A 25445-nucleotide genomic window follows, 5' to 3' on the forward strand; every position below is an offset into this window, starting at 1 on the left:
CAAATCTTCTATTTCTCACCACTACTGTAATAGCCGCTCCTGAACCCCCAAAAGCACCTCCCACTCCCCTGTCCATACCAGAGCCCTTACACGTAACTATAATTAGCCAAGCACTAACAAGGGGCAAAAAGAGTCCCTTCACAAGCACAAAAAAGGGCCTTCAACAAAAAGCTCTCCCAAAAAACTGGATGTTAAATTCCTGACCCCACCCAAAGGGTATCAGAAATACAAAGAAAACATAACCCACCCTCCATTCTCCATTCGACACCAAAGACTAGCCCCCTCTAGCATCCAGCTTTAGCAGCAACACCAGCAGCCATACCGGTGAAGCTGCTTGCCTCCCTGATATCAGCAGGAGAGCCAGCCACGCCTCCCACATGTGACTTCCCTCCAGCAGGTGTTACACATCAGAAATCAGCAGCAAATAAATAGCCAGAGCAGAGCAGAAACTATAGCAAAGTCCTCTCACAGCCAGAGATGTAAAAAGGCCAGATGCCAAAATGTCCAGCTTATCCCCTCAGCTCTCCCGTCTTACCATCTTGAAGTAAATTTGTGCCATCGAGTCAGTGTCGACTCCTGATGACTATCTTATGTATTATTTCTTTTTCTTTGTAAACTGCTGTTGAAGAGCAGTATATAAAATATTCATCGTAGTAGTATAGAAAGGACAGGGAGGGGGGAAATGGGGGTGGAGTAGCACTGGATGTTAAAGAAGGGATAGACTCTAACAAGCTAGAAAACCCAGGAAGACCGGACTCCTCCATAGAAATATTGTGGGTCACATTACAAGCCCTAAAAGGAAATGTGTTACTATGAATGTGCTATCACCCTCTGGACCAGAACGCTGAAAGTGACTGGGAGTTGCAGAAGGAAATCAGCAAGGCATCAAAGAGAGACAGAGTTATAATAATGTGTGACTTCAATTATGCACACATGGACTGGGTAAATTCATATTCAGGTAATGACAAAGAAAGAGGCCAAATTGCTAGATATGCTTAATGACTGTGCCCTAGAACAGGTGGTCAGGGAACCAACCAGAGAGAAGGCGACCTTGGACTTAATTCTGAATGGTACACAGGACCTGGTGCGAATGTCAGTGTCCTGGAACCTTTAGGGAACAGTGACCATAGTGTGATCAAATTCAGCATACATGCAAGGAGAGAATATCCAAAGAAGTCTAACACAGACATTTTGAACTCCAGAAAAGAAAACTTCTCTAAAATGAGGAGTTCGGTGAAAAGATAACTGAAAGGGAAAATCAGGAGAGTCACTTCGCTCCAGAATGCATGGAGTTTATTTAAAACTGCAATAATAGAAGCCCAGTTAGAATGTATACCAAAAAGGAGGAAAGTTACCACCAAGTCCAGAAGGATGCCAGCATGGCTGAAAAGTAAAGTCAGGCAAGCCATAAATGGGAAAACTATTTCCTTCAGAAACTGGAAGGCCTGCTCAAATGAAGAGAACAGAAAGGAACACAAACTCTGGTAAAAGAAATACAAGGAGACAATAAGGGATATGAAAAGAGAGTTTGAGAAACATTTAGCAAAAAGCATCAAGGGAACAACAAAAACTTCTTCTAATACATTAGAAGCAGGAAACCTGCCAGAGAGGTGTTTGGACCCAGGGGCGTATCTAGGGTGGGGCAGGCAGGGCACATGCCCCGGGCGCCACTTGAAGGGGGGCGCCATTTTGTAAAAAAAAATTTTTTTTTAAAGGCTGCCAAAAACAAAATGGCCACTGCACATGCTCAGATGGCCTCTGTGAGGCCCTAGACCATGCCAGGCCTTGCAGAGGTCATTTGAGCATGCACAGTGGCCATTTTGTTTTCAGCGGCCATTTTTTTAAAAAAAGATTGTTATAAAAAATGGCCACCACACATGCTCAAATGGTCCCTGAGAGGCTCTAGAGGCCAGCTGGGGGAGGGCAGACCCCCCATGGCCTTTAGGAAGCTCCCTGAAGGGGCTACAGGTAAAAACAAATTTAAAAAATTAATATAACATAAGACACTGTACATATTCAGATTGGCACTATGTACAGAGAATCAGGGCTTGTGAATAATGAGCTGAAGTTTATGAGCTAGGATTGTATTCATTTGCTCTTACTTTGCTTCTTGTGATAAGTGAGTTAAATGTGATGTCTTAATATGGTTATTAACGGTGAATTTGTCTTTGAATCAGTGTGAAATCCTTAGTATTAAGGCCCACTGGGAGTTTCTTGCTCTCTTCCTCTCATTTTAACTGTCTTTCTGAAATATATTCCAAGCAGTGACACAGTTTACTCTGCATATCCTTTAATTATTTACAGAGTATCTGGGAAAAGTCAAATTCTCCATTGATTTGTAAAACTTATGTAATGGTGATGCTACAATACATAGTAGAGAATTAGACAAGCACTTCTGTTTAGTTTTCCAAGTACACCTCCACATAGTATTTGGGTATTTCATGAGCCCCAGCATACTGAAATTTGTAGTTCTCCAGCATTTTTTGGTCTAGCTACATCCACTGCTAAATAGTTTTTGAAATATTAAAAGATTAACAAGCTTGACTTGTATTTTTCAGCTGAAATTATGGTGAAGTTATCTGAAAGATGGGTGTCAGATGTTTGGACAGGGAGTGCAATTTCAGTGTTTGCCCTAGGCACTATTTTGCCTAGATACGCCTCTATTTGGACCGTTAGATGATGATGGAATAAAAGCGATTATTAAGGAGGATATGAAGACTACAAAAAAGCTAAATGAGTTCTCTGCATCTGTCTTCACAGCAGAGGATACTGAGCATGCACCTGAACCGAACTTCTCAAGGAAGAGGCTAAAGAACTGAGTCAGAGGTGATGAGGGATGATGTTCTAAACCAGGGCTGCACAACTCAAATGCCTGGTGGGCCAGAAGCAATCATGACTTGGCATGTGGGGTCCGAGGTCAATTTTCAGCACACTAATTATTACATTAAAATCAATTATTAAAAATATTAATGAAAGCAAGGGACAGAGTGTTGGTGTCAGTGGTCTCTGGTCCAGTGGTGGGACCAGCAAGATGGAAAGCGGGAAAGCTGGTCTAAAGCAACCAACTGCATTGAGCCACCACTGCTCATCAGTGGGACAGGCCAAGAGCTCTCCATGGCTCCTGCTGCAGGACCAACACGGCTTCCTTTGTGTGGACCAACAAAAATGTCCTTGTGGGCTGGAACTGGCCCCTGGGCCATATGTTGTGCGGGCCTGTTCTAAACTGTCTGGAAAAATTGAAAATTAACAAATAATCAGGGCTAGATGGCATCCCCTCAAGTCCCCTTAAAGAACTCAAATGTGAGATTGCCAACCTCCTTGCAAAAATAAAATTAGGCTCTGTATCGGGGACTAGAAAGTAGCCAATGTAACACCAATTTTTTTTTTTAAGGGATGGGGGGGGGTGTCTAAAAAATTACAGGCCAGTTAGCTGAATATCTGTGCCAGGCAAATTAATGGAAAGTATTCACAAGGATAAACAATTGTTAAGCATATAGAAGAACATGCCCTGCTAAAGGAGAACCAGCATGGCTTCTGGAAAGGCAAATCTTGCCTCACCAACCTTTTGGAGTTCTTTAAGATTGTCAACAGGTGTGTGGATAAAGATGATTCAGTTGCTTTTGATACATTTACTCATATAAAACTCTTGAGAAAATTTAGAAGTCATGGGATAGGGGGACAGGTTCATGTATGGATTGGTAACTGCTTGAAGAACAGGAAACAGAGGGTAGGTATAAATGGACAGTTCCCTAAAGGAAAGTAAGAAGTGGGGTACCACAGGGATCTGTACTGGGACCCATGCTTTTTAATTTATTCATAAGTGATCTAAAAGTTGGGGTAAGCAGCGAGGTGGCCAAGTTTGCAGGTTACACTAAACTATTTAGGGGAGTAAAATCCACAACTGTTTGTGAGGAGCTCCAAAAGGATCTCTCCAAACTGGGGAAGTGGGCAACAAAACTGCAAAAATAATGTTCAGTGATAGCAAGTGTAAAGTGATGCATATGTGTTGGCTGCATTGATGACTGGCGGATACCCTGGCCAAAGAGGTCTTGGCCAGATACTGTTGGCAATGTGGTAGTACACATAGTTAGTGGCAGCACAATCCCTGATGTCCATCTTGGTGAAATTGTGGGTGTTTTTGGAGGTGGCATAGGGAGATCTACATCCTCTTGCTCGTCATCTAATCCAGCACTCAAAAAACCCAGGAAAGTGAAGCCAGAAGGACTGCTCAATGCAGAGTCAAGTAATTCCCTCAGGGTGGCTGCACCCTCCTGCTCTGGCAATTCCTGTCCCATGGTGTGATCCCAAGTTAAACCTGTCCCCAATGCTCTCAGAGTGGAGGGCGATTGCTGGGGAGTGAGCGCTGGAGACAAGGATAGACGTCTGTGCGATGTTGATGTTGAGTCCCTTGCGCTCCTATCCCTCACAGCATGTTCCCTCAATATTGAGGGGCCCAATGCTGAGGGTTTCTGCACTGTCGATGTCAATTGAGAGGCTACTCCCGACATCGATGGAATTGCTGTCTTCGTCGGCATTGATGAAATTGCTGTCTTTGACATCGGTGCCTCCTAAAAGATATCTAAGTCCCAATCAGCATCAGATCCCTGAGCTGAGGATGGCGAGGGCATTCGTTGCTTCTTTGCACTTTGCACCCCTTCCCGATCAGCGTCTTCGAAGCCATGATGTTTCCTGTCCTTGTGCTTGCATCCAATTCGAGGAGATGTTGTCCTTTGGTTTTTTGAAGAGATCGTCTGCAGACACGATTTTTGACTGCTGCTTAGCAGATCTGTGCTGTCCCAACTTCGAGGTCGGTGTCAATGTCAACCCATCCGTTTACATCTATGGAGGGCTCGGTCGTAGCGTAAACCTCATTATAAAATGCTGCTCTCAGTCGTAAAGATCTATTCATTTGGTCTGCTTTGAAAAGGAGCAACATACATATCTTGCAAGTCCTGGGGATTTTCGAGTCAAACCAGTTAGGCAGTCTGATCTTTCATCAAGTTAGTCTGATAGTGCAGGGAAAGCCGTTAAACAGTCCAAAGTCAAATAAAACCGATTAGTACTAATTTAGTCCAAAATTCAAATCAAATCCGAAAAAACGTCCATAGTCATAAAGTTCGTAGGTCATAAGTAAGTCTTATAACTATAAATTTCCATTTAAACTGAGAAGCCCAAACGAGGTCTGGACACTATGGTGGTCAAATAGAAACTGACAGCAGGATGCCCAACCGTTACATATAACAGACTCAAAGGACACGTGCAGATGGTTGGGCGTCGTAAGGAGCTAATTAGTCTGCCCGCGAGGTACCTGCACAAGCGCAGAACCCATTTCCTTATGAATTCAACGGATCACGATCCAGATCCCCAACTTTACATATACGCTGATGGGGTCTGATCTGTCAATAACTGACCAGGAGAGGGATCTTGGGGTCATGGTAAACAGCTTGTTGAAAGTGTTGACTCAATGTGTGGAAGCTGTAAAAATGGCTAATTCCATTCTTGGAATCATTAGGAAGGGAATTGAAATAAAACTGCTAATATTATAAGGTTCTTACACAACACTATGGTGTGGCCACACTTGGAGTACTGTGTACCCAAGTATAGATCACCATAGCTCAGAAACGACATTATAGAACTGGAGAAGGTGCAGAAAAGGATAACCAAGATTATCAGGGGCCTGGAACACCTTCCTTATGAGGCACTGCTACAACACCAGGGGCTTTTTAGTTTAGAAACAAGTTGTTCTAGTAAGAACTAATCAGCCGACTTTCCTTTTACTGTCTCTACAACTGGACTAAATTTGGTGCAAAACAAGGTCCACAAGTTAGATCTCTTGTAACTCAAATGTTCATGCAGCCACCATCTTGGATCAGGGTGGATTATATCATTACAAACTACACCACTGAGGTGTCCCTGTGTGTCACTCACTACAACTATAACAAATTTGGTTCAAATCGGTTAGACAGTTAAGTTAGTGCAAGTTAGTGCACTTGCGCCTCAAATGTTTACATGTCTACCATCTTGAATTGGGTTGGGTGACATTGTCACAATCTATGCCATTGAGGTGTCCCTATGTGTCCCTACAGCTGTAGCAAATTTGGTTCAAATCGGTTAAGCAGTTCACAAGTTAGTCCACCTGTGCCTCCAAAGTTTACGTGTCCACCATCTTGGATTGGGGCAGATGACACCATCACAAATTATGCCACTGAGGTGTTCTTGTGTGTGTCACTCACTGCCACTGTACATAATTTGGTTCAAATGGATTAGACAGTCCACAAATTAGTCCACTTGCACCTCAGATGTTCACACAGCTGCCATCTTGAACTGGAGAGGATGACATCATCACTCACTACACCATTTGGGCATCCCTATGTGTCCCTACAGCCGTAGCAAATTTGGTTCAAATTGGTTAAGCAGTTCACAAGTTAGACCACTTGAACCTCAAAGGTGTACGCGTCCGCCATCTTGGATCAGGGTGGATGACATCATTACAAACCGCTGAGGTGTCCCTATGTGTCCCTACAACTGTACCCAATTTGGTTCATATTGATCCAGGTGTTGCAAAGTTGATGGGGCGGGGGGGACACACGGATAGAATGCCGGGTGATCTCATAAGCCTACTGGAAAGTAGGCGAAAAATATGACTGAGTGGAGACGTGATAGAGATTATAAAATCATGCATGGTTTGGAGAAAGTAGAGAGAGAGAAAATTTTCTCTCTCTCTTATAATACTAGAACCAGGGATCATCCCATGAAACTGATTGCCTAGAAATTTAGGACTGACAAAAGGAAGTACTTTTTCACACAGTGCAAAATTAACCTATGGAATTCTCTGCCTATGGAATTCTCTTCATCTTCTCACAAGATGTGGTGACAGCCAACAGCTGGGATGGCTTTAAGGGGGCTTAGATACATTCATGGAGGAGAAGTTTATCAATGGCTATTAGTCTGAGAGCAATAGGCCACCTCCAGCCTCAGAGCAAGATGCCTCTAAATACCAGTTGCAGGGAGCAATAGCAGGAGAGAGTCATGCCCTCAGCAACTGCCTGTGGGCTTCTCAGAGGGCCACTGTGTGAAACAGGATGCTGGACTTGATAGGCCTTGGGCCTGATCCGGCAGGGCTGTTCTTATGTAGGTGCAACACAAGGTCTATGTTTCCTATTTGGTTTGTGCATCTAATGAGTTCTCGCTGGAAAACCTGTGAATAACAATTCTCATAGAAAAAACAAAAAGGGCTTCTAGATCTACCTTTGTTTGTGGAGGCAAAGAGAGAGGTGGTGGCACTGCATGCTGATGTACAGGAAGCTGGGTGGGGGGAACAGATAAATACTTAGGGGAGAAGAGGTGGTCTTGTGCTAGCAAGCATGAATTGTTCCCTTTACTAAGCAGGGTCTGCTCTGGTTTGTATTTGAATGGGAGACTGCAGGATATTCCCCTTGGGAGGGATGGGGCCACTCTGGGGAGAGCATCCCTGTTCCCTCCCTGGCATGTCCAGAGAGAGCTTAGAGAGACTCCAGCCTGTAACCTTGAAGAAGCCACTGCCAGTCTGGGTAGACAATACTAAGCTAGATGGATCAATGATCTGACTTGGTTTATGGTGGCTTGTTATGTTCCTATTATATTACTGGTTTCTATATTGCAAACCTTCAACCACATTTAGATTTCAGATGGTCGATTCATGATGAACCAGACATAACGGAGACCATGACTTGCAATGTTCCCTTTTCCTCAAGCATGGGTTCTCCCTGCTCCCCGATTCCTTTGTCAACCTTAACTCTAGTTTAGCATTACATCTTCAGAGGCACTAACCATGGTTTCAAATCCTAGTTACAATGGGAAACATGGTTAGTGCCAGCACAGCTTAGAGAGATGTGAACTTCCCTTGGCTCATAATCTAAATGGATTGGCAATTATAAACAGCATCTGTGAACACTGGAAGGCTGGCAAGAGATGTCCATGTATCTAGGTTACAATTTGCAATAATTCACAGCTGGCAAATAAACTGAAATTAAGTACATTTCAAGAGAGTCTCAATGTGGAGCTGCAAGTGCATTCACTTCCCCTCGCCCCATTTGTTTTGAATCTCCTTTTTTATGAATTCCATGTCAGCGATATTCTAAAATTCATGTTCAAGGCAGCAGTGGGAAAACATCCCATTCACACAGAGTAAGATGCGCCCAGAAGTCAAGAGAAAATATAAGGAGATGTACAAATGAAACAATTTGGAATTATGTTGTCATTTTACTTGTCAGTATGATTCATAGCACTTTGGTGTACATTCTCAGATCAAACTGACAGTGTTTGTAATGTTTTCTCACATATATTTTCATTTCTACATGTGAAGGGGTTGGATTGAGATCGTACATCATGACATTTCAAAGCTCAGGGCAAGAAATGGGACAGAAAAGAAGACACTCTGCCACATCTACTGAAGTTGAGGTTGTTTTTTTAATTAATATACAAACGTTAAAAGAGAGACCTATCCCTTGCTCTGCAAGACTGTGAATGTTGGTATCCTGCAGAAACTAGAATTTATTTTAGCCAATAAAAACAGGTAATCTGAATGGTGGCAACATGCGTGGCAGCTGTGAAAGAAGTACAAGATGATTTCAGTTCACAAGTGGGCTGCAACTCAGATAATTCATCCTAAGAATTTTGGCTTTTTTAAACTCATGAGTATCAACAGACATTGGACCAGGTCTCACGATCAGTGAGACCTGGTTTCTCCTGGTGAGCGGGAAGAGCGGGCTAAGCCCGCTCTCCCTGCTCACGAGCGGTCAGGAAGCCCTGGGGGGCCGGATCGGCTGCCCACACGATGGCCGGCTCCAAGACGGAGCCGGTGGGGGCTGGGGAGCTCGAGGGCCACGTGGCCCCCGGAAGCCCCAGTATGCCCTGAGCGAGTGCACAGGGCATACTGGGGAGACCCCTGAGCCGGGAGGCTACATTTAAGCCTCCCGGCCGGGGGTCTACTCACAAGTAGCCATGCCGCGGCGCCGCGCTGCGGCTACTCACAAGCAGATAGCCCAGGTTTGCAGCGCACTCGCTCCACAAGCCCGGGCTAAGGGGCGGGCTACAGGAGCAGGTTAGCCGCTCCAGAACCACCAGGCTTGGCTGCAAGCCTGGTGGTTCTGACGATCACAAAAATCGGGCTAGGATTTTCCAAGCCCGATTTTTGTGATCATAAGAATAGCCCCATTATTTTGTCTTTGTTATGTTTCAAGGGGGTGTACCTCAAGTACCCCCCCATCCTCTGCAGACAGGTTTTTTTGTGGGTTTTTTTGATGCCTCATGATCAACACAAATGCAATTAAACTGAGCAGAATAATTTGAAAAGCAAGATTGGTATGTTTCTACAAGCTCTTAAAAAATAGGTTAGTTCCTTCTACAGGAATGTGGCTTTATATGTACATCTTAAATTTCCCTGAACATCTTATAAAAGGAGCAGAAATGTATGTACTACAAGAAAAGTTATTGGTTCACCTGCAAAAAGAAACTAGCTCTTTGTTGCACAAAGTGTAATTTCACTCTTCTTGCAACTCTATCAGCATTCTAATGCTCAAAACAATCCAAAAGTCTCCCCCTCTGTTAAAAAGTATTCATTGGATGCCCTGACTCTATTACACATCTTTTCAGCCAGAAATGATTTGAAGCACAACACCAAACTGCACGTTTCTACAAGGGAAGCTAAAATCTGATAAGAAGAGACAGAGAGAAACCGCTTGGAAAACCATTTTTGACAGTGTGTTATGAATTCCAAGCCACAGGGAGGATGTGCCCATTTTGTCAAAAGGCACTGAACATTGTGAATTCTATACAGGTGAGGCAAAAGCATCTGGCTTGTCTGAAGAAGTATCTGAAATATGTCAGTGGAAAAGAAAAGGGGAATTGGGTGGACAGAAAAAATAAGCTACAGTTTCCTTACATTAAAAGAGGACCCATGCTAAGAGATTTTGATCAAGTATATCAGAAGACAGCCAAGGAGTGGGAGGAAAACCTGTAAGGGGTACAGGTATGGAATTATTTTCTGTTTACTATGCAACTGTATGTATATGTTTGATGGTTTATTTCCCCACTTACAGCAAACAGGAAATAAAGACATTTTCCCTGTGTTTAAAAAACAGCAGTTTACAAGCAAACACAATGGTTAAACATAAAATGAGCTATATCCAGATCAACACTGCCCTTGTGTACAAAAGCTTCACATGCGGAATGGGAGGGGGAGTGATTTTCGCCAACCCCCCTTCAACCTGCTAGCTACTATGACCCCAAAAATATTTTCCCAAGGTTCAGAGGGCAGTCTGCAAAAATCACCCTTTTCCTGCTACATGAGTGAAATCAACGTTCTTGTACAAAAGACAGCGTTAATCTGGATGTTGGCCAATATGGCTATTGTCTAGTAATGGCCTAAGAAACCTGCTAGAATAGTTGCTTAGATTTCTAACATGTAAACATACAGCAGTTCAGGGCCAGTTCACACAAAGCACCTGTGCTTATTTCTTCACATGATTGTGTCGTTCAGTACACAATTGTGTGCTGACAGCTTCATGCAGGCCACGTGTCTACACAGGACAAGCTGAAATCATTTCCTCAACTGTGACAGCTTGCGGGGGGGGGGGGGTCGGGGGAACAGCTGCACTGAGGGAAATGGATGTGGCTGTCCCCAACAACAGGACCAGATCACACATAAGTAAAAGTAGCTGAGTGGAGAAACTCATTTTTAACATGCCCTTTCTCAGAGGAGTTCAGAGCATCACAAACGGATCCCTGCTCCATTTTATCCTCATCCATTTTATCCTCCTAACAATCCTGTGAAGTAGGGTTAGGCTGAGAGTACATGACTCGTCTGAGCTCTTCTTCCATAGAACTGCATGACTATGCAGAGACCTGAACCTGGGAGGTCTCCACAACACTGGGTCTTTACACTGGTTACATAGTGCACAATCACATGGAAGAAATAAGCATTCCTAAGTAAACCTGTCCCAAGTTCAAATTAGTTTTAAAACTTCCTGCCCCATGTTCTTGGTTTCTCTTGCTTGGAAGCAGGACACACCCCTCCTTTTGGTTCTGGACTAGTGTGCCAAACCAGGAACCCAAGGAGGGGATGGAAAAAAGCTTTAAGACAGCTGGTGCAAAGTGACAATGAAATCGGTAAGCAGAATGGGATGAAGCCATAGAAACTGAAAAAAAGAAAGGAGCCTCTAGTTGTTTTCTTCACTTCAGTCCTTCCCAAAATACAGTGGACTGAAGCAAACCCAGATAAGCAAATGAGCATGCAAGATAGCAAGCAGTTTGCTTGGCTAGGACATACCTGTCAAGCAATTCAAGTAATGGTGAAATCAATTTGTTCCCACTTCAAGCATGAGCAGTTTGCAAATCAGCTACCCTATTGTCTAGAGATGAGAAGCTTCTTGACACTCTCCCTCTAACAGCAAATATTCTTTAACGTGGCTTTGAATGGCGAGGAGAGATAAAACACGAGTGCCTGCCTGTATATGCCCAAAACTAGTAGCAGCTTATCTCCCCTAGATTTGCAACTTCCACATTTGACCACAAAGCATTCTTGTTTTGGAAGTTGCAAGAGAAAGCACAAACAGAGGCACTTGTGCTGCCTCCTCCACCCATCCCAATGTATTATGAGCTATCAAAAGCCAGCCTCATGTTCTTGGGGAAAATCCACAACTCTATGAAAGATGATTCTGGAATTAAAAAATAAAACAGTGGTTAAGGTGCTCGCAAAATTCACTCCTGCACCAAAAAGCATGGAAACAGTAAGACTACTGCTTTACCTTTTGTAAAAATTTAAGCAGCAAATATCCAGTGAGACAGTGCGGTGGTACAGTGGTTAGAGTGTGATGCCAGCTTTCAGTCTCCCTTGGTGGTCTTAAGCTAGTCAGTCAATTACCATAGCCTAACCTACCTCACAGGATTATTTGAGGATGAAGGGGTGGTGGTGGTAACTAGGAACATAGGAAACTGCCATATACTGAGTCAGACCATTGGTCTATCTAGCTCAGTATTGTCTTCACAGACTGGCAGCGGCTTCTCCTAGGTTGCAGGCAGGAATCTCTCTCAGCCCTATCTTGGAGAAGCCAGGAAGGGAACTTGAAACCTTCTGCTCTTCCAAGAGCGGCTTCATCTCCTGAGGGGAATATCTTGCAGTGCTCACACATCAAGTCTCCCATTCAGATGCAACCAGGGCAGACCCTGCTTAGCTATGGGGACAAGTCATGCTTGCTACCACCAGACCAGCTCTCCTCTCGCCCTTCTATACCATTCTGAGCTTGTTGGAAGAAGCCCAAGGCAGCAATGCGAATATGTAAACTATGAAAAAGGTTACTACCAAACAGGCTTTCTTTCACACGGTGGTCTTTTATAACTTAATCTCCTTTACCCACACTTTCTCTTGCTCTTTTCAGCCTCAGTCCTCTAAAGCAGAGATTCCCAGCCTGTGGTACTCCAGATGTTGCTGAGCTACAACTCCCATCATTCCCAGCTATAACTTATTGAATATGGGGATGATGGGTGGTGTAGTGCAGCAACAACTGGAGAGCATCTGGTTGGCCACCCATGATTCAAAATGACTACACAAATCTTTGGCTGTGGACTTTTAGCAGCTATTCGAATAAAGCAAGGGTGGCCAACCAGAGGCTCTCCAGATGTTGCTGCACTACACTATGTGCAAACAAGTTTGATGCTGAACAGGTTCAATATCGAACTGGTTTGGTTTGATATTGAACCAAACCCCCTCCCCCGGTTTGCTTTCGATCCGAAACACACACACAGCCATTCGGGGGGAGTTCGCGATTAATGCTTTTTAAAAAAACTTTAAAAAAAAATTTTTTTACTGCCATCTGGTCTGGGGGCTTAGATTCGGCCACAGGTGGGGGGTATCTCCTGAAGATCCCCCACCTCCATTTATGTCCAAATCTGCCCTGAGCCATTTTGGAAGGGAGGTATAAAAATCAAATAAAACAAACAAACTACCTACCTACCTACCTACCAACCAACCCAGTTTGGGTGGTCTTTGGCCCATTTTGGGCCTGCCCTCCATTGCGGTGATGATTTTGGAGGCTGCCAAGCATGCCCAATGGGCCTCTGAAATGCCCCATCCAGTTTGAGTCCAGTTCAGATTCGAATCGAACCAGGCAACCCGGTTTCGTGCACACCCCTACACTACCCCACCCATCATCCCTATCTGCAATAAGTTGTGGCTGTAGTAGAAGCTGTGCCCTGAGAGGAAGGCATGAAAGGAGGTGCCCAGGCCAGGGGAGAGCAGAACATCGGCCCCCATAGAGACCAGCTCTGGCCTGTGAGGACCGTTGGGGCAGCCCCTCCCCCCACCTTCCTAGGGGTAATGAAAGACCAGTGTGCCCTGAGAGGAAGAAGGCAAGAAAGGAGGTGCCCAGGCAGGGGCATAGCAAGGTTGGAGTGGGCCCAGAGACAAGATTTTAAAATGGGCCCCCCTCTCACTGAAGTGTGTGTGTGTGTGTGTGTGTGTGTGTGTGTGTGTGTGTGTGTGTGTGTGTATACACACCTATATGCCACAATAGAACATCATCCTAAATAATTTTTTTTAAGGTTTTGTAAATTGTGGACAATGCACGTCATTTATGCTGTTCTGGCAGCTCCAGGTTTTAACACTCACATCAATTTCGGAGGATGAATACAACTGAAGGAAGCCCAGGCGGGTGCATGACTGGAGGAGTCAGTCATGTGACTTGCCTCTGGGGGTCCCCCCAAGGCAGTGGGCCCCCAGACAACTGTCTCCCCTTGCCCTAGTATAGTTACACTTCTGTGCCCAGGCCAGAGAGCTCTTGTCCTCAGCTCCTGAAAAGACCAACAGCCTGAGACAACGTTTTATTAATCTTCTATAATTTGCTTCTTTTAATGTTGTAAATCGCTTTGGGTGCCTTTGTCAAGGCATAAAGGTTGGAATGAATGAATGAATGAATGAATGAATGAATGAATGAATAAATAACTCTAAATAAATGAAACAGAGCTATAAATATTCTGTTATAACCATGGTTTAGAAATTGCCTATCAGTGCACTGCATGTATACCAGAATGCAGAGCTCTGTTGAAACATTATCAGGACACTAACCAACCACACTGCAGTATGAGAGAAAGATAACTTTGTGTGAGCATTGCGGAGGTTGGCACTTGCATGTTTGTGCAATTTCCAGATGACAGAAAATCAATGGTTTAACCTTGATATTAACACATTCAGAAAGAATGCACTGGAAAATATATTCTCTCTCTCTCTCTCTCTCTCTCTCTCTCTCTCTCTCTCTCTCTCTCAAGAGGAGTGTGTGCCAAGTAATCTGGTGGTGCTTTATCTTGGAGAGAAGAGAGAGCACATTAAGAAACACTTTGGATAAGATTCAGATATAGATTGTGAATGTATAAATGAGACACCTTTATGCCAAAAGCCAAGAATGACGACACTATCCAGTCTGCAGATAAAATAGGTTTTATCAGCTCTTTATCAGACATTAAAAGAAGTCATCCCATTTTTGTCAAGTATTTCCGATTAGTGAGGACCCCTCTTATTTGCTTTTCTCTTGGGAAAGCTCTCCCATCCTCCCTCACTGCAAATTACCTTCTGCAGCAGAATTCCAAACTCTCACCTACATTTACCACATTCAGGACCCCTCAAACCTGGTGTGTGTGTGTGTATATACGCGTGTGTGTTTGAAGTGAACATCCACACCAGTGGTTCTCAACCTGGGGGACTCCAGATGTTGCTGAACTACAATTCCCATCATCCCAGCCACAATAAATTGTAGCTGCAGCTGATGGGAGGTGTAGTTCTGCAACATCTGGAGGCCCCCAAGTTGGGAACTGCTGAGTCAATAGACAAGAAACAGACAACATTACTATTTGCATCATCATTTGAACTTGGTTGAAACAGTTCTTTCTATTAGCTGTTTTTAAAATTTTATTTATTGTTCAATTTGTATACCACCTTTCACAAAGCATCCCAAGGCAGTTTACAAAAGTTAATACACAATAAAATTCCATAAAAATCATTAAAAACCTTAAGATCAGTTAAACAACACACAAAAAACCACAACTATAAACAAGACAACAGAAGCAGGAAAGTTGAGGTGCCTGGCAACCCCTAAGGGGTAAAAGCATGAACAAATAAAAAGGTCTTTAGTTGTTTTAAAAGCAGCCACAGATGTCACAGAGTTCTGTGTCATCTGTGGCTGCTTTTAAAACAACTACAGACCTTTTTATTTGTTCATGCTTTTACCCCTTAGCTAGGGTTGCCAACATTCTGTTGCCCGAATAAAGGAATAAAGTGGGAGAGGGGGCATCTCATGGGCAGGGCCATTCTCTACCACTGAGCTACAGCCCCATCACCAAAGGTCAGTTCTAAAGCATTACAGTCACTTGAAATGTACAAATACTATAGTTACACATAAAATAAAAAGATCACACAGCACACCCAAAAGCAGCTTAGGCTTTGGCAAACTTCCAGAGGAAGGGAATCCCACAGATTCAAGACAGTAACTAAGAATGCTTCTTTACATTCCCTTTCTGTTCAATTTGGGTTCACTGCTAACTTGGCTAAGAGACACCTTTTAACATGGTGATTCTCTTTTATTTAGCAGGGGGAGAGTAACTGGCCCTATCCACCCCCAGCACAGTACCTCCAGTGACTGTTCTGGTGTCTATCTTGTGTTTCTTTTTAGATCGTGTGCCCTTTGGGGACAGGGATCCAACTTATTTATTTATTATTTCTCTGTGTAAACCGCCCCGAGCCGTTTTTGGAAGGGCAGTATAGAAATAGAATAATACTAAAATAATAATAATTGACAACATTGACAATAAAATTCAGCCATCCCAGGTCCTTGGGAAGGACTCGATGTCTGGATAAAACAAACCAGTCAATAACACCTATCTGATTGTGTAAACAAACAAACAAATAAATAAGCAAGCAGGGGAGGGGGAGTGTTTTGGAGAGATCTAAAAGACAATACAAATTTAGCTCCACAGTCTCTCTTTTTCCTCCAGAGAGGAATCTCTTTCCAGTCCACTCCTCCCACCCAAAAGGGAAGCAAGATCTAGAGCAGCAGCAGCAGCAGCAACCGCCACAGGGGAGAGAGAGCCAGAGAAAGAGACCCCCCTGCCCCCTCCAGGTAGAAAGGAGATGGAGGAGAAGCTGAGAAGACACAGGGGATGGGCATGGCAGGTGTCTCTTCTTGTGCCCAGGGTAGGAAAAGGAACACTGATGCCGGAGAACAGGAGAAAAATGTTTCCTGGGCGAATTGATGGGTCTGGAGCTCCCCATTGATCTGCCTCCTCCAACTCACTACACCACCACTCCCCACCATGTTCTTCTTTCTTCACTTTTGTTCTCGAGAAGCCGCTGCTTGCAAGGGAAGGGACAGAGAAGTGAGGGGGAGATGCAGCTCAGCAGCAGTACTGTAGCCTCCAAAGAGGGAAAGCAAGCAAGGGAAGGGCCATCTCTGTCAGAGGCATTGTGGAGCTTGGAGCTTGCATTTGGCTGCCTCTGCCGCCCGCAAGTACAGGGGGAAGAGCGTCCCAGACGGGACACCCATTTCCCCCTAGAATTATGGGATGTCCCGGCCAATCCAGGACATTTGGCCACACTATATACAGCAGACATTCACCGGGAAAGCATTCCAGTGCCTTGGGGCAACAAGAGAGGAAGCCCTGTCCCATGCATGACAATTTAGCTTCTCTCAACATCGGCACACAGAGCAAAGGTCCCCCATTTGTCTGTTTCATTTTCATTCTGCTCCCCCCCCCCACAAGTTGGGTTACCCAAACTCTCCACAGGGTGTGCTTCCCATGTAGCTGGAGGTAAGTAGGGTGCAGAAGCAGAAAAGGACCTGACTTTTGGAAAAAGGAATACCCCGTGCTGTCGACACATTCTTCCCATTTTGGATCATTGCCTAAGTAAACTTTTCCAACACGATTATTCAAAACATTTTGTACTGGACAGTAGGATTATGATTATATATTATTTCTAGAGTAACTGTAGTAGCTAAACACTATATGTCAAACAAGAGGGAGTCAAGCCTGCCCTCAGATTTACAATCCCAAGAGACTAAAGAGACGGAGGGGAGGAGGATTCATTCAAAAATGCCAAAGTGAAGAGAAGAGGTTTTAAAAGGCATTTAAAAACACAACAATGCAAGAAGTCGAATGGATGCTGAAAACTACAGAGTCCCAATGAGAGGCAGCAGCAAAGGAGAAGAGGCACAACTGGGAAACAGGAGATTTAATTTTAACTCTGCTCATTTCTCAACCTTTGTGAAAACTGGTGTCAATGAAAATGTTTTGTGGGGCCTTAGTTTCAGCCAGACATGTACAAAGGAAAAATGCCCATTTGTCCTGCATTGCAGCTTGCCAGGAAAAACTGGAGAACTCTGCTTACCTGCTATCACCAGCATTTGCTACATACAGCTTTCCTAGTAAACACACCACCACAAGGGCTGTGCAGCCTCCGGATATACTGTACACAGTCCTCTCTCGCTCTATCTGTAAATCCTAAAAAGAAAAAGCACATACACACATGAAGCATTTAGAGAACAGCTCTACAACTGCTACTTGGGGAGAAAAGGTTGTCCAAAATGTATTAAGAATTAAATAACATGTTGAATTTCCCCCTTGCAGCAACAAGGCCTATCTGTCTCAACTTATCAGAATAATAAAGTTACACAGTGTTGGATACCTAGCAAAAAAAAGTAATAACTGGTTGAAGTAGGTAGTGAGAGACGCATAGGGAAAACCAACAGGTGGGGATGGGGGGAGGAGAAGAAGAAGAGGGAAGCCAAACAATTACTTCCCTGACATAAAGAAAACAGAATGAGACGGAGTGAATTAAATGCCTTTAGACAATAGGTGGGGGAGCCATATTTGAAAAGCATGTAACACACACAGTCAGTCAGTCAGTCAGCCAGCCAGCCAGACCCCCCACCCACCCCGCCAACTATTCCCTGCAAGCAGAAGCCTAGCACCTCAGGGGGAAATATTCTAGCCCAGTCCCCTCTCTGCTGTTCTTATTTTCACAACCCATTCCACCACTTCAAGATTCTGCTACCACATTCTGTTGCACACAGAGACCAGGCACAGGTTTTATGTAAATAAGGAACTGTAGGAATGTTCCTAATGATATTAACTTTATTATTTCTTTCTTGTTTACACAGTCAGACAGGTGTTATTGACTGGTTTGTCTTATCCAGACATTGAGTCCTTCCCAAGGACCTGGGATGGCTGAATTTTATTATCAATTGTTATAGATATCGTCGCAGAATACAGGCTGTTCCCAGTAAAGCTGCTTTTTGTAATTGGCTGATGGGTGATTTCTGTGGCCCCTATGGTGTTGAGGTGCTCTTCAAGGTCTTTTGGAACTGCACCCAGGGCGCCAATTACCACTGGGATTATTTGGGTCTTTTTCTGCCACAGCCTTTCAATTTCAATTTGTAGATCTTTGTATTTGGTGATTTTTTCTATTTCTTTTTCTTCTATTCTGCTATCCCCTGGTATTGCTATGTTGATTATTTTCACTTGTTTTTCTTTCTTCTCGACTACAGTTATATCTGGTGTATTGTGTGGCAGATGTTTGTCTGTTTGTAGTCGGAAGTCCCATAATATTTTTACATCTTCATTTTCTTCAACTTTTTCAATTTGATGGTCCCACCAATTTCTGGCTACAGGTAGCTTGTATTTTTTGCAGATGTTCCAGTGTATCATCCCTGCTACCTTGTCATGCCTTTGTTTGTAGTCAGTCTGTGCGATCTTTTTACAACAGCTGATTAGGTGGTCCACTGTTTCATCTGCTTCTTTACAAAGGCGGCACTTGCTGTTTGTTGTTGATTTTTCTACTTTTGCTCTTATTGCATTTGTTCTTAGTGCCTGTTCTTGCGCAGCCAGTATTAAACCCTCTGTTTCTTTCTTCAAGTAACCATTCTTAAGCCATGCCAGGTTTAAGAATGGTTACTTGAAGAAAGAAACAGAGGCTTTATCATCATCATCATTATTATTAGAAGAAGAAGAAGAAGAAGAAGAACAACAACAACAACAACTAACATAGCATGGTGATGTTATATCAGTCAGAACAAAAAGGAAGAAAGAGAGAACAGCTTGGGCAGGGCACTGACTCTGTGTCTGCTTGCTCCAGGTGTGTCATCTGCGGGGCTGCTGCTGCTCCTGATATAAAGAGCAGGCTGGGCCACAGGTGCAAGCCAAAGGGCGAGAGAACAAGGGCTCTCGTCCTTGTGGTCCTCAACTGTGGGGCAAGCTGCCTGGGGCCTCAGAAGACCTCCCTTTCATTTTTCCATCAAGAAGCCAGCACGAGAGTTTGACTGCATGAGTCTTGGACTAGGTTTTTATCAAATAGAGGAGCTATGGTTGTTCAGGCTGAGGAGATGTGTCTGGGAGAGCAGAAAAGTGGGGATGTTGGTGGGGGAGCAATATCACAAGTAGCGGGCAGAGGGAGGTATGGCAGTGGGAGTTGGGCAAGCCATTACGGGGGAAACGGTCCAGGCAATTGAGGCCAGTTTATTTTTCCAGCTCTTCTCTCAACCCTATGACCCAGAAAGCTCTGAGAACACTTCCTTAAGGATTAGGGTGCTGCTGTTGAATGTCAGGTCGGTCAATGCTAAAACATCTCTCATCCACAATTTGATTGTGGATGAGCATGCTGACCTGGCATGTGTGACGGAGACCTGGTTGGATGAGCTGGGTGGGATTGGTCTCTCTCAGCTCTGTCTTCCAGGTTTCCTGATCATGCAGCAGCCCCACCTGGAAGTTCGGAGAGGAGGCGCTGCAGTATTCTATCAAGAGATCTTTCCCATTTCCAGGTGCCCAGTCAGGCAATCTCAGAATTTCGAGTGTTTGTCCTTGAGAGTGAGCCTCTGAGATAGGCTGGGGATTCTGCTGGTGTACCAAGCACCCCACAGTCTCTCCACCTGAGCTGGCGGAGGTGGTTTCGGAGGTGGCCTTGGATTCCCCCAAACTTATTGTCTTGGGGGATTTCAATGTCCACACTGAGGTCCCCCTAGTAGGTGCAGCTCAGGATTTCATAGCCTCCATGGCAACCATTGGCCTGTCTCAATTGGTATCAGGCCCTATCCACATGGCAGGACATACTCTGGATCTGGTTTTTGCCGACCAGGGAATAAATGATCTGGAGGTGGACGAGTTTGAGATAATTCCCTTGTCATGGACAGATCATCATCTGGTGGGCTTTAGTTTGACTGCTCCATCTGCCCTCTGCAGTGGTGGTAGACCGATTAGAATAGTCCGCCCCTGGAGGTTTATGGATCTGCATGGTTTCCAGATGGCCCTCGGGGAGTTTCCAGTGTCCAGAGCTGGTGACCCTGTCAAGGCCCTGGTGAATCTCTGGAATAGAGAGCCCGTATTGTTGATACGGTTGCTCCTAAACACCCTCTCCAGCTTGGTGGAGCCCATTTGGCTCCTTGGTTTTCCTCAGGGCTTAGGTTGATGAAACAACTCAGGTGAAGGCTGGAACTATGCTGGAGGAAGAGTCGTGACGAATCCAACCAAACACAGGCTAGAGCCCATTTTAGGGACTACTCCATGGCAGTGGGGGCAGCGAAGAGACACTTTTTCTCCGCCTCCATTGCATCTGCCCAGTGCAGACCAGAGGAGCTGTTTCGTGTAGCAAAGACATTGCTCCACGCATACCACCAGGTAATGGGCGGGGGAATAATCTACAGCCCGTTGTGATCAGTTTGCATGTCACTTTGCAGATAAAGTTGCTCTCATCCATGCTGATTTGGACTCCAGAGTTTTGGTGGTTCCGACAGACGTGCCACTGGTACCATCTGGTCCTATTATGTTGGATTCTTTTCAGTTGGTGCAACTTGAGGATGTGGACAAGATCCTGGGTAGTGTGCAGGAGATATCGTGTGCTCTTGACCCTTGCCCTTCATGGCTAATAAAATCTGCCAGGGAGGGTACAGGCAGATGGTTGGAGGTGATTATTAATGCTTCATTATGGGAGGGCTGGATGCCATCATGCCTCAAAGAGGCGATCGTAAGACCATTATTTAAAAAGTCCTCCCTTGACCCCTCCAACCTGGACAACTATAGACCTGTCTCTAACCTGCCCTTTTGGGGCAAGGTGATAAAGTGTGTGGTGGCGTCCCAGCTGCAGAGAATGATACAGATTATCTGGACCCTTCTCAATCCGGCTTCCGCCCCGGATATGGGACTGAAACTGCCTTGGTTGCTCTAGTGGATGACCTACGCTGCAAACTAGACAGGGGGAGTGCGTCCCTGTTGGTTCTGCTGGAACTCAGCAGAACTCTCAGCGGCGTTCAATACCACCAACCATGGTATCCTTCTGGACTGCCTCTTGAGTATGCAAATTTGAGGTACTGCATTGGAGTGGCTCTGGTCCTTTCTTGGGGGGAGGGTCCAGAAGGTGGTGCTGGGGGACTATTGCTTGGCTCCATGGCCATTGGCCTGTGGAGTCCCACAAGGTTCTGTTTTGTCCCCCATGCTGTTTAACTTCTACATGAAACCGCTGGGAGAGGTCATCCAGGGACTTGGACTGAGTTGTCAGCAATATGCAGATGACACTCAGCTCTTTCTCTCCTTGTCACTTGATCCTAGGAAGGCAGTGGATGTCCTGAATCAGGGGCTGAAGGCTGTGAAGGGTTGGATGTGGGTAAATAAACACACTGAATCCGGACAAGACAGAGCTCATGTTGGTCAGTAGGAGAGCCAATCGGGATGAGGAGATTTTACCGGTTCTGGATGGGGTTGTACTCCCCTTCAAGGAGCAAGTATGCAGCTTGGGGGTATTAGTGGACCCGGCTCTGCTTTTGGAAGCTCAAGTGGAGGCGGTGGCCAGGGGTGCCATTGTACAGCTTCGGCTAGTGCGACAGCTGCATCCCTTTCTTGAGAAGGCAGATCTGGCCACAGTTACCCATGTCTTAGTCACATCATGGCTGGATTACTGTAACACGCACTACGTGGGGTTGTCCTTGAAGAATATCTGGAAACTGCAGCTAGTACAAAATGCGGTGGCTAGGATTTTATCTGTAGCTGCCTGTTGGGATCACATCACACCCATTTTGAAAGAGCTGCACTGGCTACCAGTTTGTTTCCGGGTCCAATTCAAGGTGCTGGTTTTGACCTGTAAAGCTCTTAATGGTTTGGGCCCAGGATACCTGAGGGGCCACCTGCTCCCAAGGGTTGGTGCCTGTTTGACGAGGTTATCTGAGGGGGCTCTGCTTCGGATGCCAACAATGAGGGAGGCTCAGTTGTCGTGCATGTGGGAGAGGGCCTTCTCTGTTGCTGCCCCCAGACTCTGGAATGCTCTCCTGGTGGCTATTCGCTCCTCAGTCTCCATCACAGTTTTTATAAAGCATGTTGAATCTTGGCCTTTTACTCAGGCTTTTATATGATTGTCTCTACTGCTGCTTCTTTGTATTTTGAACACTTTTATGCTTGTATTTTAAATCGTTTTAATCAGATTTGTTTTATATTTTAGCTTAATATTTTAACTGTGTCATTTTTATAGTCTTTTTAAATTTTTGTGTAAACTGCCTAGGGATTGTTTTAATGAAAGGCAGTACACAAATTTAACAATAAATAGAAATAAATAAAAACTGAATACTGAATCTACAACACATTCTCATAGCCAGAATGAAGAGCTAGAATTTGCTGGGGTGAAAGAAAAAACTATGCCTAACTTCACAAGCTGCCTCAAGAAATTTAAGTTACTCCTATTCAAACAAGCCACTTCTTGGTTACTGTCTTTGGAGAGCCTGAAGTATTTTGTGGATTCAGGATCCAATTAAGAGCAGCTCAGTGCCATTCAGTTTCTATGCTTACAAAGTGGCGTAGCCACCACTGGACAAGGGGTGCCAATTGTCTCTGGGACAGTAGGGCCACATGTGCCATCACAGTGCCCCCTCAACCCTTCCCCAGTGTACCCCTTGTCCTCCTCCCACACCCAGCTGGAGAACAAAGTGCTCATCAGCTGGGAGCACAAGGCACAGTCTCTTGCTCACTTCTAGCCAGCGCTTCATTCACCAGTTGGGTCATTTGTGAGCCTCACAAAAGGACTTGCTTGGAGAAAGGAAGAGAGAAAAAACATCCAACTGGCGAATGAAGCAATGGCTAGGAAGGAGCAGGAGAGGTGTTGGCCACTCACCCTTCATCAACATGCATCTGACATCAATGCAAGTAGGGTTGCCATATTCTGGCTTTCCAAATCCGGGTGCCTAATTTCCATATTATGTAAATTAGCTTGAAAATAATTTTGCATGTGCAAATTAGCAGCTGCACATTCCAGTTTACTTGTATTTCCTCTGGATTTTCTACCAACAATAGTTGGGGAAGATATCTTTGCCTGACCATTTTCCTTGACATTAACAGCAGCAATAAAACAAAAGAAAATGCATAGCTTTTTAATTAAGGCTGCAATTCTGTACACATTGAGAGAAGAACTGATTGAAACCAACGGTGCTTACTTCTAGGTAGGCATGCATTGAACATAAAGCCAAGAAAATCCTTAAACATTACAATACACAGCCTGGTAGGCAGGCAGTGATTTATATCAAAAGCAAACTCTCCTCTCAACTGCCTGATAAAGATCCCCTGCTGATTAAAAAAGAAAAAAACAAAGGCAAGATTCCTCAGGGGATTACTGTATTTGTGAAAGTGAAACCTTCCTAGCTGGCCTCCTGTGCTACCTCTCTTAATCCAAGTCCAGCAGTTGAGCAGAATAGTGACTGAATGTTTTGCGCCATAACTCCACTTCTACAAGGTCTAGAGCCTAGCTTTAAAAAAAAAAAAAGAAAGCTGAAATCTGGGCAAATCTGGGTGGGCTAAGCAATCTGGGTGAGATGCTCAAAATCCAGGTGAAACCCAGAATTCCGGGGGGCATGACAACTCTAAATACACGGGGCGTGGCTGGCACATGCGGGGGACTGCCTGGGGCAGTGGTTCACCAGCAAGCTCCCTATGCCCTTGGTACCCCAATCAAAATATGAAATGGAATTCATTTATGTCATACATGGACCTGAGAAATGACCTTATATACTACTACTACTACTACTAATAATAATAATAATATTTACATACTGCTTTTCAATGATAAACCCCTCCCTGTATTCTACCAAAGACAACCACTGGGCTCTGTGGTTTCCAGGAGTCTAAACCGACTTGACGCCACACTTTACTGTTTTCAAAAACATGTTCTCAAAAGCGGTTTACATAGAACAACAACAAAAATGGCTGCCTGTCCCCCAAAAGCTCACAATCTAAAAAGAAACTCAAAGTAGACACCAGTAACAACCACTGGAGGTAAGTGTGTGAGATGGTACATACATTTCGAGTATTCCAATAAAAAAATTCATTCCACATAGAATGTTGAATTTGTTCCAGTATAACAATTAAAGCACGTGAAATGTCTTTATTGATTCTCCCCCTGACGGACCACAAATTAAACAATTCAGCTCAATTACTTGACTACTTGAAATACTTAAGAGATAGAGTGTGTTAAAAAATAAAATGGTGGGAGAAATTAATAGGTGGACATGAGGTGTTTTTAACTGTATAAAATAGGTCAAACATGCCAGATCAGATCATAATCTATTTAGGGCATCAGGAAAATCTGTATAGTAAAAGAAGTGGAGGAAATGCAAATTTTATGCAAATGAGGGAGAAATTTACATGGGAAATTTTTCCAATTCAGCATTTTCAAGAAAACCCACACTTCTGCCTGACACACAGTGCGTGTCATATCTGCCAGAAAATTGAACTCTTGGGGTACCCGCTGCCTCTCTCCCCATTGCCTCTGCACCTTCCCAGCCCCAAATATAAATCCTTGGGGGTCGGGGCAAACGAGACTGTGAAGGTAGGTGCTTCACATGCAAGCTGTCAATAGGAACACATGCAAAAGTATAACCCCTTTGGGGATTAACACTGGGATGTTCATGCATCCCTACCATCAGACCCAACTGCCAGATATTCCCTCTCCCTCTGCATGCTAGCAAACTTGTGTAATGCACATGTGTAAGAGTACACAGTTGTCTTTCTGTATATTCAGCCTCTTTGTTTTTGAAATCTTGCTGATTAGAGGAGGAATGCAATCTACAACCAGAGCAGGTGTACAGGTATACCGAATATCTGCTGAAGCACTGAGTATGAACACAAATGGGAGATACAAATACTTTTTTGCAGAAAAGAGGGGCTTGTTCATGTGCCAAGAAATGCAGTCAAATTAATTAACTGCAATTTTCTGCGTTCTGAAAAGAATATTCACCAAGTAGACTGAACCAGGCCATTTGTAGTGACAAAGTTGCCGCTTACTAGAGCATTTATATGACTGGATCCAAATGCACAGGAAAAAACATTACCGATTCCACACATCGAGAATTGCTGCATCGTGTAACATTATTGCCAATTCTAAAATCCAATCTCCTTAC

General features: G+C 44.4%; 1 protein-coding gene across 9 annotated transcripts in view; it reads right to left on the reverse strand.

Moving 5' to 3' along the window:
• The window catches only part of PPM1H (protein phosphatase, Mg2+/Mn2+ dependent 1H), a 216703-nt gene that overhangs the window by 68092 nt on the left and 123166 nt on the right, over positions 1-25445 (reverse strand). For all 9 annotated transcript variants that reach the window (XR_008308503.1, XM_053255505.1, XM_053255512.1 and 6 more), the window contains one exon: positions 17411-17523. Coding sequence is in view for 8 of the 9 variants with exons in the window: in XM_053255505.1 (XP_053111480.1) it covers positions 17411-17523 (113 nt within the window). In the remaining variant the exon portion in view is untranslated. The remainder of the gene's footprint in view (positions 1-17410; positions 17524-25445) is intronic.

This window comes from Hemicordylus capensis, chromosome 5, assembly GCF_027244095.1.
Source record: "Hemicordylus capensis ecotype Gifberg chromosome 5, rHemCap1.1.pri, whole genome shotgun sequence".
Taxonomy (NCBI): domain Eukaryota; kingdom Metazoa; phylum Chordata; class Lepidosauria; order Squamata; family Cordylidae; genus Hemicordylus; species Hemicordylus capensis.